The sequence below is a fragment of the Littorina saxatilis genome, linkage group LG17, assembly GCF_037325665.1.
Source record: "Littorina saxatilis isolate snail1 linkage group LG17, US_GU_Lsax_2.0, whole genome shotgun sequence".
NCBI lineage: Eukaryota > Metazoa > Mollusca > Gastropoda > Littorinimorpha > Littorinidae > Littorina > Littorina saxatilis.
The window spans coordinates 20173372-20188601 of NC_090261.1; the positions used below are offsets into that span (position 1 = coordinate 20173372).

General features: G+C 44.4%; 1 protein-coding gene across 1 annotated transcript; it reads left to right on the forward strand.

Moving 5' to 3' along the window:
- Positions 1-1453: 1453 nt before the first annotated feature.
- On the forward strand, positions 1454-14469 carry LOC138953715 (peripherin-2-like). Its single transcript, XM_070325606.1, has 7 exons — positions 1454-1533; positions 2323-2561; positions 6533-6696; positions 7306-7505; positions 9936-10176; positions 12931-13045; positions 13519-14469. The coding sequence occupies exons 2-7, from the start codon at positions 2363-2365 to the stop codon at positions 14076-14078; spliced, it is 1479 nt and encodes a 492-aa protein (XP_070181707.1). The 5' UTR covers positions 1454-1533; positions 2323-2362; the 3' UTR covers positions 14079-14469.
- Positions 14470-15230: the final 761 nt, after the last annotated feature.

The window sequence follows — 15230 nt, forward strand, 5'->3', positions numbered from 1 at the left end:
TGTCTGTGCGTATGTGTGTGTAGAACGATTCAGACCAAACTACTGGACCGATCTTTATGAAATTTTACATGAGAGTTCCTGGGAATGATATCCCCGGACCTTTTTTTTTTTCGATAAATACCTTTGATGACGTCATATCCGGCTTTTTGTAAAAGTTGAGGCGGCACTGTCACACCCTCATTTTTTAAGGCCGGACTTCGGTATTGCATTTCAGCATGGTGGCTTAAAAATTAATTAATGACTTTGGTCATTAAAAATCTGAAAATTGTAAAAAAAATAATTGTTTTATAAAACGATCCAAATTTACGTTCATCTTATTCTTCATCATTTTCTGATTCCAAAAACATATAAATATGTTATATTTGGATTAAAAACAAGCTCTGAAAATTAAAAATATAAAAATTATGATCAAAATTAAATTTTCGAAATCAATTTAAAAACACTTTCATCTTATTTCTTGTCGGTTCCTGATTCCAAAAACATATAGATATGATATGTTTGGATTAAAAACACGCTCAGAAAGTTAAAACGAAGAGAGGTACAGAAAAGCGTGCTATCCTTCTCAGCGCAACTACTACCCCGCTCTTCTTGTCAATTTCACTGCCTTTGCCACGAGCGGTGGACTTACGGTCTTGCTGAAAAATTGCATTGCGTTCAGTTTCATTCTGTGAGTTCGACAGCTTGACTAAATGTTGTATTTTCGCCTTACGCGACTTGTTGTTTCTTTTGTGTGCCTTTGGAGGTGTTTGTCGGGTGGGTTTTTTTTAAACGTTTTTTGGTTTTTTTTAAGCACCAGGAAACATATTTGTGTTTTGGCCTGCACAGTTGACAATTTTGTTTTATGCATGTCTTTGGAAATAAAAATATTGTTATTTTAAGTAACCCTGCAGCTTCTCAATCATTGAGTCAATGTTCAGGATCTCTCTCTCTCTCTCTCTCTCTCTCTCTCTCTCTCTCTCTCTCTCTCTCTCTCTCTCTCTCTCTCTCTCTCTCTGTTTGTGATTATGTGTGTGTGTCTGCGCGCGTTTGTGTGTGTGTGTGTGTGTGTGTGTGTACGTGTGTGATCGACGACCTTATCTGGCGTCACTTGGTATGCCTTACATTGAAGAACAGACGCTGTTTACTTTTAAAATGAGAGAATTGCTAAAATAAATGCATAGCGTCAGACAAATTTCTTAGTAAAACATGAAATTGTAACATCAAACTTAGACATTTTCCCAAGAATTGGAAGACCACATTCTAAATATCACGCACTGACTTGAGCTCTATTTTCAGTAATCTTGGAATTTTTCTCGTGAAACTGGATGACGTAATACTTATCATGACGTCATGGATTGCCCAGGCCTGGAACAATGGCGTCAAAGTGAGGAATATGGTCTTCAACACACATCCAAAATTCAACAAATAGGGCCACATTTCTTCTGATTTGCAATTCAACAAGAACGGATTGAATGCCAGGTTCTTTGGGTTCTGCGACGATTAGAATCAGCGATTTGAATCGTTTTAACGTTGTTTGTCTATTGGAACACCAAGGTAAGTTCCTCTTTTCACAAAAATTGGTTTATACTCTTTACGGTAACCAGACGTCTTTGACCCAGCTTCTCACTCGGTCGGTCGGTGTCTTTTACTTTTTTATTTTGTTTTTAACCACAATGAGCTAAATTTGAGTCATTTCAGGGCAATTACACAAAACAGATAAAGAGCTGGACGCACACATGGACGCACATCCAGCAAACAGGCCGCGTTGACCGCCAACGCGCACGCACGGTACACACACACACACACACACATACACACACACACACACACACACACACACACACGTGTGCGCACACACACAAACGTGTGCGCACACACACAAACGTGTGCGCGCACAAACACACACACACACACACATACAACTGAGTCTGAAACACACCCATAAACACACAGACACACGTCATAGACTCATACACACAAATACATACTTAAACACACACACACACACACACACACACACACACACACACACACACACACACACACGAGGGCGCATGCACACACTCTGAATCCCAATTTGAATCTGTCGACCTAGGGTTACAATGGCAGGATTATTCACTGTTTTGTCAAATGTGGTACTGCGTCAATGAAATGACGTGAAAAGACCGAAGAAGGAACCATGCATGAGTACTAATACTAATACCTTAATTTATAACGGTAGTGTTCAATCATCACTGTTGTCTTGCGCAAACAGTTCAACATGGCCGAAGTTAGGAAACAACGCGCATTTAAGTAAACATATAACTAACTACATCACAACATTTTCCTCTCCATCAAAACCAGAAACTAACCTCTGAGTGACGTCATTGCCTAATACGTCATCATGAAACTGCACGTGCCGCTGACGGAGAAGCAGCGTCATCAGCTGTCGTCCATCACAATGTTCGGGGGCATCGCTGTCATGCCATTGTCGGTGTCTCTCATATGTACCACCTTCTACATCCGATTTGTTGTGGACGATGAGCTAGACCTTGTGCAGGGCATGTACACTGCTACACTGCCCTATTTGCTGGCTGCCACGGGTGAGTTATCTGTCTGTCTGTCTGTCTGTCTGTCATGCCCATGTCGCTGCCTGCTTCGCTTCAAGGCACAATGCAGCTCACAGCCTTCGTTTTGCGTTTTTGTTGCAGCTGAGTGCATTTACAGTTCAAAAATCCTCCTATGGTAGTAAAACAAACCCAAAACTACCCAACGACGACATCTGTGAAGCTCGACAGTTTCTTGTTCACGCGAGTGCATAAATTAACCTAGTTATTACGTGGTGTTTGGTCGGAGTTCGATTCAACTGAGTGATTCCGGCCTCCATTTTGTTTTACACAAACTCATGATGACGTCTGACATAGTTTGCTAGTGACGTGTCTTTTTGTGCATGATGTGGTGATCTACCTGATCTAAATTTAGATCCAAAAATAGGTCAAGACCAGCCGGGTCCGAGTACGAAATTAATTCGTAAAAAAATCGCAGTTCTTGACTCTTTGGGTGCAAGTCAATGAAACTTGGTAGTTCTTCTAACGGATAGCTGCCTGAGGTATGACTAAAAGCCCCAGGGGCTCCGTGCACCTGGATTTGACAAGTTCAGTACCTTTCAACTTTCTACATTGTTGTGGACGATGAGCTAGTCGGGCCTTGTGCAGGGCTTGCACAATGCTACACTGCCCTATTTCAAGTTCTAGCTTTCACAGCTGAGTGAGATAGTTTAGTTGTGTGTGTGTGTGCGTGTGTGTGTGTGTGTGTGTGTGTGTGTGTGTGTGTGTGTGTGTGTGTGTGTACGTACGTGCGTGCGTGCGTGCGTGCGTGTGTGTCTGTCTGTCTGTCTGTCTGTCTGACTGTCTGTCTTTATGTCCTTCTATCTGTCTGACAGTCTGTCTGTATGTTCTATCTGTCCTTCTGTCTGTCTGTCTTTCTGTCTGTCTGCCTGTCGTGCCCATGTTGCTGTTCAGACTCTTGCAAACTTGTAAATCCGATTTGCTGCGGACGATGGGCTAGATCTTGTGCAAGACGGCATGCACACTGCTATGCTGTAGGCTGTTTTCTCCGAGCTGGTCTGTCTGTTCCTTCGTTGGTCTGTATGTCCGATTTGTTTTTGAGAAAGTGCTCGATTTAGTCCAAGGCATGACCACAGCAACACCACTGTCGTCTTTTCTGGCTGTTACTGTTCAGTGGTGTATCTGTCTTGTCGGTCTGTTTCTGAATGATGTATGCGTCTGTATGTGTGTTTCTGAATGTCTGGCTTCACGCCGGGGGAAGATGCACGCCCGGTTTAATGCCTATCGCCTTCTCCGCTGGGTCTCGCAGCAATTTCTTGAACATATGTAGGTATGTTACTGCATTAAAGACACATTTGGTTGGCTAAATTGTAAGAAAATTGAATAACAGTTACATCAAGCATAATGTATAGGTACTCTTCAATGCAGCTACGTAAGAAAATACGTGAATTTACGTGAAAGAGTACATTTTGTGGTTGGAAGTGCGGCATTTAGGTCTTAATTTCGTCCGTTTGCCTTTTCCTGCAATTGTACAATACACCAGCGAAAACAGTTTTACATTCATAATATTGCATTATATCTCCCCTATGTTGTGTTGTTTAGGTTTGCTGTAAAATGACGAACCGCGACACAATACAAACTTTTAGAACGGTAGCCTCAAATTTTGGGATACGGTCCCAACCAAAATTTCGCTCAATAACATTGACAAAATTAGGACGTTACAGTGCCGCCTCAACTTTTCTAAAAAGCCGGATATAACGCCATCAAAGAAATTTATCACAAAAATGAAAGAAGAAGTCTGAGGATATCATAATATGTAAATTTGTATGGTGATTTGTCCATTTTTTCCCGAGAATTGCTCTTCACACACACGTATACACACACACACGCCACCCTCCTCGTCTCGAATCTCGAATTAACATTGACTAAATGTAAAAACCAACAAGAACGCTGGAGCATGATTAACCATTTAGTCAAACGAGTGCACTGAAATACGTTCGGCTATCACTCACCATCCGTATTAACGTGGGTACCAATAGAGAGAGAGAGGGAGAGAGAGAGAGAGAGATGGGGAGGGAGAGAGAGGGGGAGACAGAGAGAGAGAGAGGGGGGGACAGAGAGAGAGAGAGAAAGATGCCAGAAAAATAACAAGAAACTAGTCGCAATAACCAAAATCGCCGCATTCAATCAATAACTACATCCACAACATTTAATAATAAAAATAACACACATAAACATGTAGCGATATCATCTATTCAATTTCATATGAGTACTTCCGTTCTGTGAATCGCTCAAAGAGCCAAAGCTCGCGCACGAACACACACACACCCTCGTCTTGAATCCCATTCTACCAAAATACATACAATTAAATATTGCGTGGTTGCAGAGTAAAAAAGAAACAAGAAACAAGGACAGAAAGAAATTATAACAGAAAGAATTATGCAAGAAAGAATTATGAAAGAAAGAAAGAACAAAAGACAGAAAGAAGAAAGGAAAGAAATAAAGAAAGAACGGAGAAAGAAAGAAAAATGGACACATATATGCACACGCACACACACTAACACACACACACACACACATACACCCACTCACCCACACCCACACACACATAAACACACACACAAACACACATACACATACACACATACACACACACACACTCACTCACTCACTCACTCACTCACACACACTCACTCACACACACGTACACGTCAACAAACAAACCCATTCGTTTCTGAATAAGTGTGACGTACATTGGACTTAAATTACAGCAAGAAAGGAAAAATCTACGTACCCAAATCGATAATACAAAGGCGTAATATTTCCAACCATAGATATGCACCACCACAAAAACACGTGTTCACAACGGAAGTTGGCAGGCTGTATAACGGAGATTGTAGATTTGTGAATATCGTCAAACGAAATGAGTAGAGTTCACTACTTGACCACGACAATTATTTTTGTTTTTATGCGCTGGGCCGCCTCAACGTTGGGAAACGTAACATTATTAATTTCGACTTTTACTGGGATATTCCATCGATTAGAACAAAATTAAAAATACAACAATAAAACGACAAAAGTCATTAGTGCATTCTGCGTAACGAGGGTGTTTTTCAAGAGATTCTGTTGACAGACACACTTACCGTTCTGTTTTAAACAAGTTGCCTTAAAAGTCACATGGCAAATTTGAGAAAGGATTTTAAGTGGAGTGTGAATGTCTAGTCAGAGGGAGTAGAGAGGGGGACCTGTCATCACTTCCTTCTTTTCTTCCCACTGCACCCATCTCAAACAGATGGAGGGAAGTGAAAGAATGTGAAGGTTGCTGTGTTCCCATCTCGCTAGACACGAGAGAGGAGGTTCTGTCAAACCGTCACATCCCCTTGCACCCGTCTCAGTGATAAAGACTGAGGGGAAGCAATGGGATGGTGCGATCGTTTCTCCTCTTCTCAGCCTTCGCCCCCTATTTTGTGGGGAAGGGGTAAAGGGGGTAGGGGCTAGGGAGGGTGCATGGGTACAAGGAAGGGGGTTGGGGCAAGGGAGGGGGGATAGGAGGTAGGACTTAAGGGGAGTAGGATAGGAGGTAGTGGCTAAAGAGGAGGGTGGGGCTAGGGAGGGGGGTAGAATAGAAAGTAGGGCCTAAGAGGGGTAGGACAGGAGGTAAGGGCTCACACCTCCTCCGGCGTGGGCTTGGTTCCTTTACGTCTATCTCTGCATATATGGTAAGATATGTCTGTCTCCCTTGTATGTCTGTCTGTTTGTCTGCCTACGTCCTTGTAAATCTCTGTCTCCGTATCAGACTTTGTTTCTTGCTGTCTGGACCTACGTGTACGTATACATTTCTTTTTCTTTTGCACATGCGTTTTTTCATTGTTTTGGTTTTTTTCTCTTTGTAGTTGTTTGCGTATGTCTCTGTCTGTTGTTCATGGATCGCAGTGGGAAGTAATGTAAACGCAGCATTGCCATGCAAAGTTATTTGGTTGTGCAGATGTTGGTTTATTATAACACAGGCACAATCAACTTTCTGGCCATGTTGCTGTTGGTAAGCTCCCTGGCCAAAACGCACTACGCCAGTCGTCGCGTGGAAGCCCTCAGACTGGCCTTCATCGCAATCATCGTCGCTATCATCTCTACATTGCTCGTCTTCGCCGCTTGCATCTTCTGTTTAGTACAGGTATCGTCCATAATGTTTTGACGGATGCATAATTGCTTGTATGGCGCTCGTCATCGGCCCCTATCTCTACGCCTTCACACCCCCCCCCCCCCCCCACTCCATACGAGCATGTATACTCCCATACGCATGCACGAGCACTTGCGTACACATACCAATACCGATATAGGGGTGTTCAAACCAGCACATACTTTAAGACAGGCACGCGTAAGCACTGTACAAATGAATGAGAGAGAGAAGGTGCAGAGAGAGAGAGAGAGAGGGAGAGAGAGAGAGAGAGAGAGAGAGAGAGAGAGAGAGAGAGAGAGGGTGGAGAGAGAGAGATAGAAGGTTGAGAGAGAGAAGGTGGAGAGAGAGAGAAGGTGCAGAGAGAGAGAGAGAGAGAGAGAGAGAGAGAGAGAGAGAGAGAGAGAGAGAGAGAGAGAGAGAGAGAGAGAGAGAGAGAGAGAGAGATTGATGTCTTCAGGTATTGCCCTGTTTGGCCAAGGAGGGCAGCTAAGGGGAGCAAAGACATCTTCGTGCTGCAGCTTCATTTGGCTGCTTTTGTGACTTTATGCTTCAGATAGTCACGTCTTTCCTTTTCTCTCTCTCTCGTCGTGTCTCCCCTTGCAGCTATACGTGCTGCCCAGCACTTTCGAGGGGGGTCTAGACAACGCCATGCAGCAGTACAGCAAGGACCCGAGCGTCAAGTCACGGCTGGACGTGCTGCACATGGAGTACGAGTGCTGCGGGGACGAGGGCTTCAAGGACTGGTTCATCGTGCCGTGGATCTCGGAAGACTTTGTCGTGGCGAACCCTCAAGAAGTGCAGAAGTCAGTGTTGATAGGGTGGATTATCACTGCCCGCCACACTATATACATTTTGTACTTACTGTAACAGTGCATGAAATTAAGTAAACTTATAAGGAAACCAAAATCATTTAATCATTCATAATCAGTTCACAATTAAAGCACTTGTTTTCTTTGAAGTCTGTTTCAGTAATTTTGCATTTTCTAACCCTTGAAATCAGGAAATAAGCAAATTTCCAAGACTTTTTAGGAAATTTGTAAACTCCCACAGTGAAATTTGGTGAGATTTTGTAAATTTCCTGGTTTGTGGAATTTACTGTAACATATATACTAAATATAGCATGATTCTAAACCCCCGTTGTTGTTTACGTTTACGACTGGCTTGATATTTGTCTTTCTAAAAAAGTAAGATCACCAGAGGTGCACAGAGAGCGTATTGGAGTCAGCAAGTAATCGCTCTTTCTCTTTGCATCATTGCAAACCGGAACATTAAATCTATAACGAAATTATTGTTTCTCAACACCAACAACTGGTGCCATAAAATTTGAACATGTTTTAATAGTTTAATACCTGAAATAATCACAAAACCATGGAGTGATCAGGGATGGTCAATGTTTGGCCTTCCTGTTTTGTGTGTCGAGTGTGTGTGTGTGTGTGTGTGTGTGTGTGTGTGTGTGTGTGTGTGTGTGTGTGTGTGTGTGTGTGTGTGTGTGTGTACACTCTTCAAAAAAGTTAAGGATCACTTTTTTACAAGCACGCCACACAAAACAGACAAGACCGAATTCTTTCCTTTTTAAAAAAATTATATAATTGAACAACCAAGGAGTAAGGACAAACAAAGCAAAGATCGAACGCGGCAGCGACAATTTAGAGTGTGTCAAACGTGACAACCCTCGAAAATGGAATTCACAACAATGTGAATCGGTGTCAATAACGCATATGAATGCTCTGGGAACTCCATTCCACTCCTGCTGGAGCCATTGCGGCAGTTGACCCAGATTGGCAGGAGGAGGGCGATGTTGCTGTACCCGACGACAAAGCTCGTCCCACATGTGCTTTATGAGGTTCAGGTCCGGGCTGTTGGCTGGTCACAGCATCCTGTTGACCCTGGCCTGCTGGTTTACAGCTGCAGAGCAATGGGGAGGTGCGTTGTCATCCTGAAGAATCGCACGAGGGTCGATCGCTTAGAGGGCTGGAACGACCAGGGGTTGCAGGATCTCATTCTGGTAGCGGACACCGGTCAAGTTGCCCACTACATGGTACAGAGGTGTCCTTAGACGTGTGCTGATCCCTCCCCAGACCATCACAGAGCCTCCGCCAAAACGCTGTCGTTCCAGAACAGCGCCTTCTGCGAAGCGCTCTCCGCGACGCCTCCACACTCGGATGCGACCATCAGCAGGTTCCAAGCAAAAGCGGGACTCATCTGTGAACAACACCTGAGCCCACTGCTGACGTTGCCACCTCACATGTTGAGTGCACCAGGCTCGGCTAGCTGCTCGGTGATTAGCAGTCAGGGTTGTTCCTCGGACTGGACGCCTTGCACGCAAGCCAAAGTTGTGTAAGCGGTTTCGGATCATCTGACCACTAACACAGTGTTGGTGGTAGCTTGTAGGCGTTGCCTAATGTTGTTTTCCGTAGCCATTCTTTGTTGCATGGCCTGCCTCTGAATGAAGCGATCCTTTCTTTGTGTGGTGACTCTGGGCCAACCAGAACGTTGTCGCTCCTGCACTCTTCCAGTTGCGTGGAACCTCTGTTTTAGTCTGATGATGACAGAGGGAGCCACTGCAAGCCTCTGGTCCACTTACCTGGCAACAACACCGTCTTGTAGCCATCCTATTGCCCTTCCTCTATCCAAATCGCTTAGTTTTCTTCGTGGGGACATGTTGCTACTGTGTATAATTGTGTCAGCGTGTCAACCTTTAAACACAAGGTGGTGAGCGATGTTCATAGCCAGGACCCTGTTGTAGCACGTGCATCATAACCTTTTGCCCTGGCATGCGTTCCACAAATTTTTCTTCCAAAATGCAGAAGCTTTTGAGAAGTCCCACAAAGGGAAATAACTCTGCCTGCCAATCAAAATTCTAGGTCAAGACTCATTGTTCATTTGTTAATTCAAACACATTAATCTTTTAATTATTATGTCGATGTTTAATTTTTTGGCAATTTTTTATAATTAGATCCGTTTTTTCAACCGATCCTTAACTTTTTTTGAAGAGTGTGTGTGTGTGTGTGTGTGTGTGTGTGTGTGTGTGTGTGTGTGTGTGTGTGTGTGTGTGTGTGTGTGTGTGTGTGTGTGTGTGTGCTCGTACGTACGTGTGTTCGTACGTACGTGCTTGCGTACGTACGTATCGGGCGTGGATGCATGTATTCGTATCGTGCGTGCCTGCGTGTTTTGCAACAACTTTTTATTTCAAAAGACTGCAAATTCGTTTCCCATCACGGACTGTCGTTCAGGAAGGTAAAGGACGGCTTACAGTACACCAACGACGACGTTCCCTTCAGCTGCTGTAACCCCGTCTCCCCCCGTCCCTGCATCCACCACCACGTCACCACCAACTACCTGCACTACGAGTACGACCACCACCAGAACATCACGCTCTACACCCAGGGCTGTCGCCGCGCCCTCATGGACTTCTTCGGCCACATGATCCTGCGGGGCGTGACGCTCAGTCTTCTTTTCATGTTCTTCGTTCAGGTGGGGGAGTAATATAGATGTCCGGAATTTGATCACTTTCATCCATACTGCGACCCCGCAGATGATGACCCCATACTGGGCGACGCTAAGCGAATCCCATGCATAAAGCCTGATATAGATGTGGCGAAGTCGATTTCGCGAAGTCTTCTCTTCGTGTTCTTTGTTCAGGTGGGAAAATAATATATCTGTCCTGAATTCGATCACTTTCATCCATACTTTGCGACCCCGCAGTTGACGACCCCATACTGGGCGACACTAAGCGAATCACATACCTAAAGCCTGACATAGATTGGGCAAAGTCGACTTCGTGAAGTCTATTCACAAAGCTCGCTGCACGAAGCTTTGTCACTGAAATTTTGGTAAAAAGACTTTGCTGAAGTAGACTTGATGGGCGATGCTTGCAATTGGCGCTCAATAGTTTGGCAATCACGTCTGACGTCAATCGAAGCAACAGGTTTTCTTTGTACTGATTTGCATCATACGAAAGACCTTTCTCTTGAATTTGTTTTATCCAGCTTTTTGTTAATGGCGTATGTGCAAATAAGTATTAGTGATAACCAAAAGTAGCACTACCATTTCAATATGAAGGCTCCTATGTGTCCCCTGGGCAGAAAACAATGTATCACCCAATTACCATTATTTTTCTCTCTCTTTGTATTGTGTATATTATGGTCTTTATACTGTGAACTGGTTCTATAAATTTACCTGCTTTAGCTTCCAGTGTAACGTATTGCGGTCGGCTGGCCATTGAAGGAAGGTAGGTAGGTCAATGGTCAGTTCAGGTCCGGTCATTGTTGTGACCTAAAGTGTCATTGAGGGAGAAACACACAGCAAAAAACAATTTTCCTCCATTGCTGTCTCTAACGCTTTCTCATTCTCAAGAACCTCTGGCACATTGAGGTCTATCTGCTTTAATTCTATAAAGATGGTCTTGTGCTTGCGTGTACACACGAAGGGGGATAAGGAACTAGCAGATCTGCACATACACTCTTCAAAAAAAGTTAAGGATCACTTTTTTACAAGCACGCCACACAAAACAGACAAGACCGAACTCTTTCATTTTTTAAAAATTATATAATTGAACAACCAAGGAGTAATGACAAACAAAGCAAAGATCGAACGCGGCAGCGACAATTTAGCTAGAGTGTGTCAAACGTGACAACCCTCGAAAATGGAATTCACAACAATGTCAATCAGTGTCAATAACGCGTGTGCCCTCCGTTGTGTGCCAGGCATTCAACACATCGTTGGCGCATGGAGTGGATCAGGTTGCATATGAATGCTCTGGGAACTCCATTCCACTCCTGCTGGAGCCATTGCAGCAGTTGACCCAGATTGGCAGGAGGAGGGTGATGTTGCTGTACCCGACGACAAAGCTCGTCCCACATGTGCTCTATGGGGTCCAGGTCCAGGCTGTTGGCTGGCCACAGCATCCTGTTGACCCTGGCCTGCTGGATGAAGGTGTTTACAGCTGCAGAGCGATGGTGAGGTGCGTTGTCATCCTGAAGAATCGCAGGAGGGCCGATCGCTTGGAGGGCTGGAACGACCAGGGGTTGCAGGATCTCATTCTGGTAGCGGACACCGGTCAAGTTGCCCACTACATGGTACAGAGGTGTCCTTAGACGTGTGCTGATCCCTCCCCAGACCATCACAGAGCCTCCGCCAAAACGCTGTCGTTCCAGAACAGCGCCTTCTGCGAAGCGCTCTCCGCGACGCCTCCACACTCAGATGCGACCATCAGCAGGTTCCAAGCAAAAGCGGGACTCATCTGTAAACAACACCTGAGCCCACTGCTGACGTTGCCACCTCACATGTTGAGTGCACCAGGCTCGGCGAGCTGCTCGGTGATTAGCAGTCAGGGTTGTTCCTCGGACTGGACGCCTTGCACGCAAGCCAAAGTTGTGTAAGCGGTTTCGGATCGTCTGACCACTAACACAGTGTTGGTGGTAGCTTGTAGGCGTTGCCTAATGTTGTTTTCCGTAGCCATTCTTTGTTGCATGGCCTGCCTCTGAATGAAGCGATCCTCTCTTTGTGTGGTGACTCTGGGCCGACCAGAACATTGTCGCTCCTGCACTCTTCCAGTTGCGTGGAACCTCTGTTTTAGTCTGATGATGACAGAGGGAGCCACTGCAAGCCTCTTGGCCACTTGCCTGGCAGCAATACCGTCTTGTAGCCATTCTATTGCCCTTCCTCTATCCAAATCGCTTAGTTTTCTTCGTGGGGGCATGTTGCTACTGTGCATAATTTTGTCATCGTGTCAACCTTTAAACACAAGCTGGTGAGCGATGTTCATAGCCAGGACCCTGTTGTAGCACGTGCATCATAACCTTTTGCCCTGGCATGCGTTCCGCAAATTTCATGGGGCTATAAAAAACACCTTTTTTCTTCCAAAATGCAGAAGCTTTTGAGAAGTCCAACAAAGGGAAATAACTCTGCCTGCCAAACAAAATTCTAGGTCAAGACTCATTGTTCATTTGTTAATTCAAACACATTAATCTTTTAATTATAATGTCGATGTTAAATTTTTGGCAATTTTTTATAATTAGATCCGTTTTTTCAACCGATCCTTAACTTTTTTTGAAAAGTGTACGTTGACGGGGAGATCGGACAAATCTCCACCTTTAACCAAGGATTCGAATCCGCGACCTTCCGCATGGGAGGCCACCGTCTTATCCACTAGGCCACTGCGCCCGTGTAGAGGGGAAACGATCTCTCAGTGACATTATCACCGGCGCTGTTAACTGTGTGTTGCAGACGGCCATCATAGTTGCCGCCCGCCTCATGCAGACGTCCATGGTGCAGGCCATGAAGAGGGGAGACATGGAGGCGCCCGCTGAGGGCTACATCTTCAGGCCACGGGAAGGAGCAGGTCAGCTTGTATGGAGAAGAGTATAAACTAATGTAGGCAAGAACGACACATCCCGTTTTTCGACCGATTTTCAGATGCGTCTTGTACTGTAATTGACCCGATTAGCGACACCCTCGGTTTTTCGACGACAAACTAACAAAGAGTCAATAACGACTTTTCATTTCAGTTTACTACTGTACCTGCTTGCAGGCGCAGTGACGTACCCAGAGCTAGGGGCCTTACAAGTGACCCCCGAATAGCGACATCCCGTTTTCTGACAACCGACAACCGACCGACCGACCGACTGAAAAAGAGTCAATGACGACTTTTCATTTCAGTTTACTACTGTACATGCATTCAGGCGCAGCAACGGACCCAGAACTAGGGACCTTACTTAATGACCCTCGAATAGCGACACCCCGTTTTCCGACAACCGACCGAAAAAGCGTCAATAACGAATTTTCATTTCTGTTTAATACTGTACATGCTTTCAGGCGCAGAGATGGACCTAGAGCAAGGGGCCTTACTAATGACGGACACGGACGATTCCCAGTACGGCACAGGGATCAGCTCAGAGGAGGAGGAACAACAGGTGTACGGAAACCCAGCCACGGACACAGAAACGACGACCATGTCGGAAGGCGAACCGATCTACGAGAACATCATCTCGGAAGGCGAACCGATCTATGAGAACATCATCTCGGAACCTGATGCTCCCTTCTCCGGACAGTACCCTGAGGGAGAGTTTGACGGAGATACTGTCTATGAAGAACCGGTGCCGTTTCCCTCTGAGATGGCGGCGAACCAGGGCCAGCATAACGCAGCGGCTCGTAACAACTCGGCCATCGCCAATGCTCGGCGAAGGAGCAGCAGGGCTTTTAACAGTCTGGGTATCCCGCCTCCGCAACCTCCGCGTCATGCTGCCCCTCCTCCACCGCCTCCTCCTCCCCCTTATTCACATCCTCCTCCTCTTCCTCTTCCACCACCTCGGTACCACCTTCATCACCACCATCGCCCTCCCCACCATAATCGCCAAAATAGTCAAAACCGTTAAAATCGACGACATTTCTTTGTGTATGAAAACACAGATTGCAGTTTTTGTCTGGCAAATATTCCAACAACGCAGACCTTTGTGTGTGTGTATATGTGTGTATGTGTGCGGTCGGTTACTGACTTTCCATTTGCTGACAATTTATCGATGATATTGTTTGTCTTAAAATTTGTGACCAAAGTGCTTTTTAACTGACAGATGAACTTGTACAGAGAGACTTTTACGGATGACGTCGCTTGTCTTATTTTTTGGGAATCGATTTCTCTTCTTTATACTTTTGTTCATACACTGACATTGTATAGACGACATTGATTTGTGATTTTTAACATTCATACTTTTTATATATATTTTGTTTGGTCGGGTCACCAGTGTAATTAAAGTAATATTGAAGAAAAAATAAACAAGGACGCTTTTGTTTTGTATTGTGCAATTGTCTGTCTTTTTACATTTAGTCAAGTTTTGACTAAATGTTTTAACATAGAGGGGGAATCGAGACGAGGGTCGTGGTGCATGTGTGTCTGTGTGTGCGTGTGTGTGTGGGTGGGTGTGTGTGTGTGTGTGTGTGTGTGTGTGTGTGTGTGTGTGTGTGTGTTTAGAGCGATTCAGAGTAAACTACTGGACCGATCTTTATGAAATTTGACATGAGAGATCCTGGGTATGAAATCCCCAGACTTTTTTTGTTTTCATTTTTTCGATAAATGTCTTTTATGACGTCATATCCGGCTTTTTGTAAAAGTTGAGGCGGCACTGTCACACCTTCATTTTTCAATCAAATTGATTGAAATTTTGGCCAAGCAATTTTCGACAAAGGCCAAACTTCGGTATTGGATTTCAGCATGGAGGCTTAAAAATTAATCAATGACTTTGGTCATTAAAAATCTGAAAATTGTAATTAAAATTATTTTTTTATAAAACGATCCAAAATTACTTTTATTTTATTTTTCATCATGTTCTGATTCCAAAAACATATAAATATGTTATATTTGGATTATAAACAAGCTCTGAAAATTAAAAATATAAAAATCATGATTAAAATTAAATTTCCGAAATTATTTTAAAAACAATTTCATCTTATTCCTTGTCGGTTCCTGATTCCAAAAACATATAGATATGATATGTTTGGATTAAAAACACGCTCGGTTCAGCGCTGCGCGC

What these genes read in the sequence shown, in the direction of transcription:
- LOC138953715 (XM_070325606.1), top strand. Translation starts at nt 2,363, where the DNA reads ATGAAACTGCACGTGCCGCTGACGGAGAAGCAGCGTCATCAGCTGTCG. An exon ending in GCATCTTCTGTTTAGTACAG is followed by an intron (nt 6,697 to 7,305) that starts GTATCGTCCATA and finishes CTCCCCTTGCAG; the next exon opens with CTATACGTGCTGCCCAGCAC. An exon ending in AACCCTCAAGAAGTGCAGAA is followed by an intron (nt 7,506 to 9,935) that starts GTCAGTGTTGAT and finishes ACTGTCGTTCAG; the next exon opens with GAAGGTAAAGGACGGCTTAC.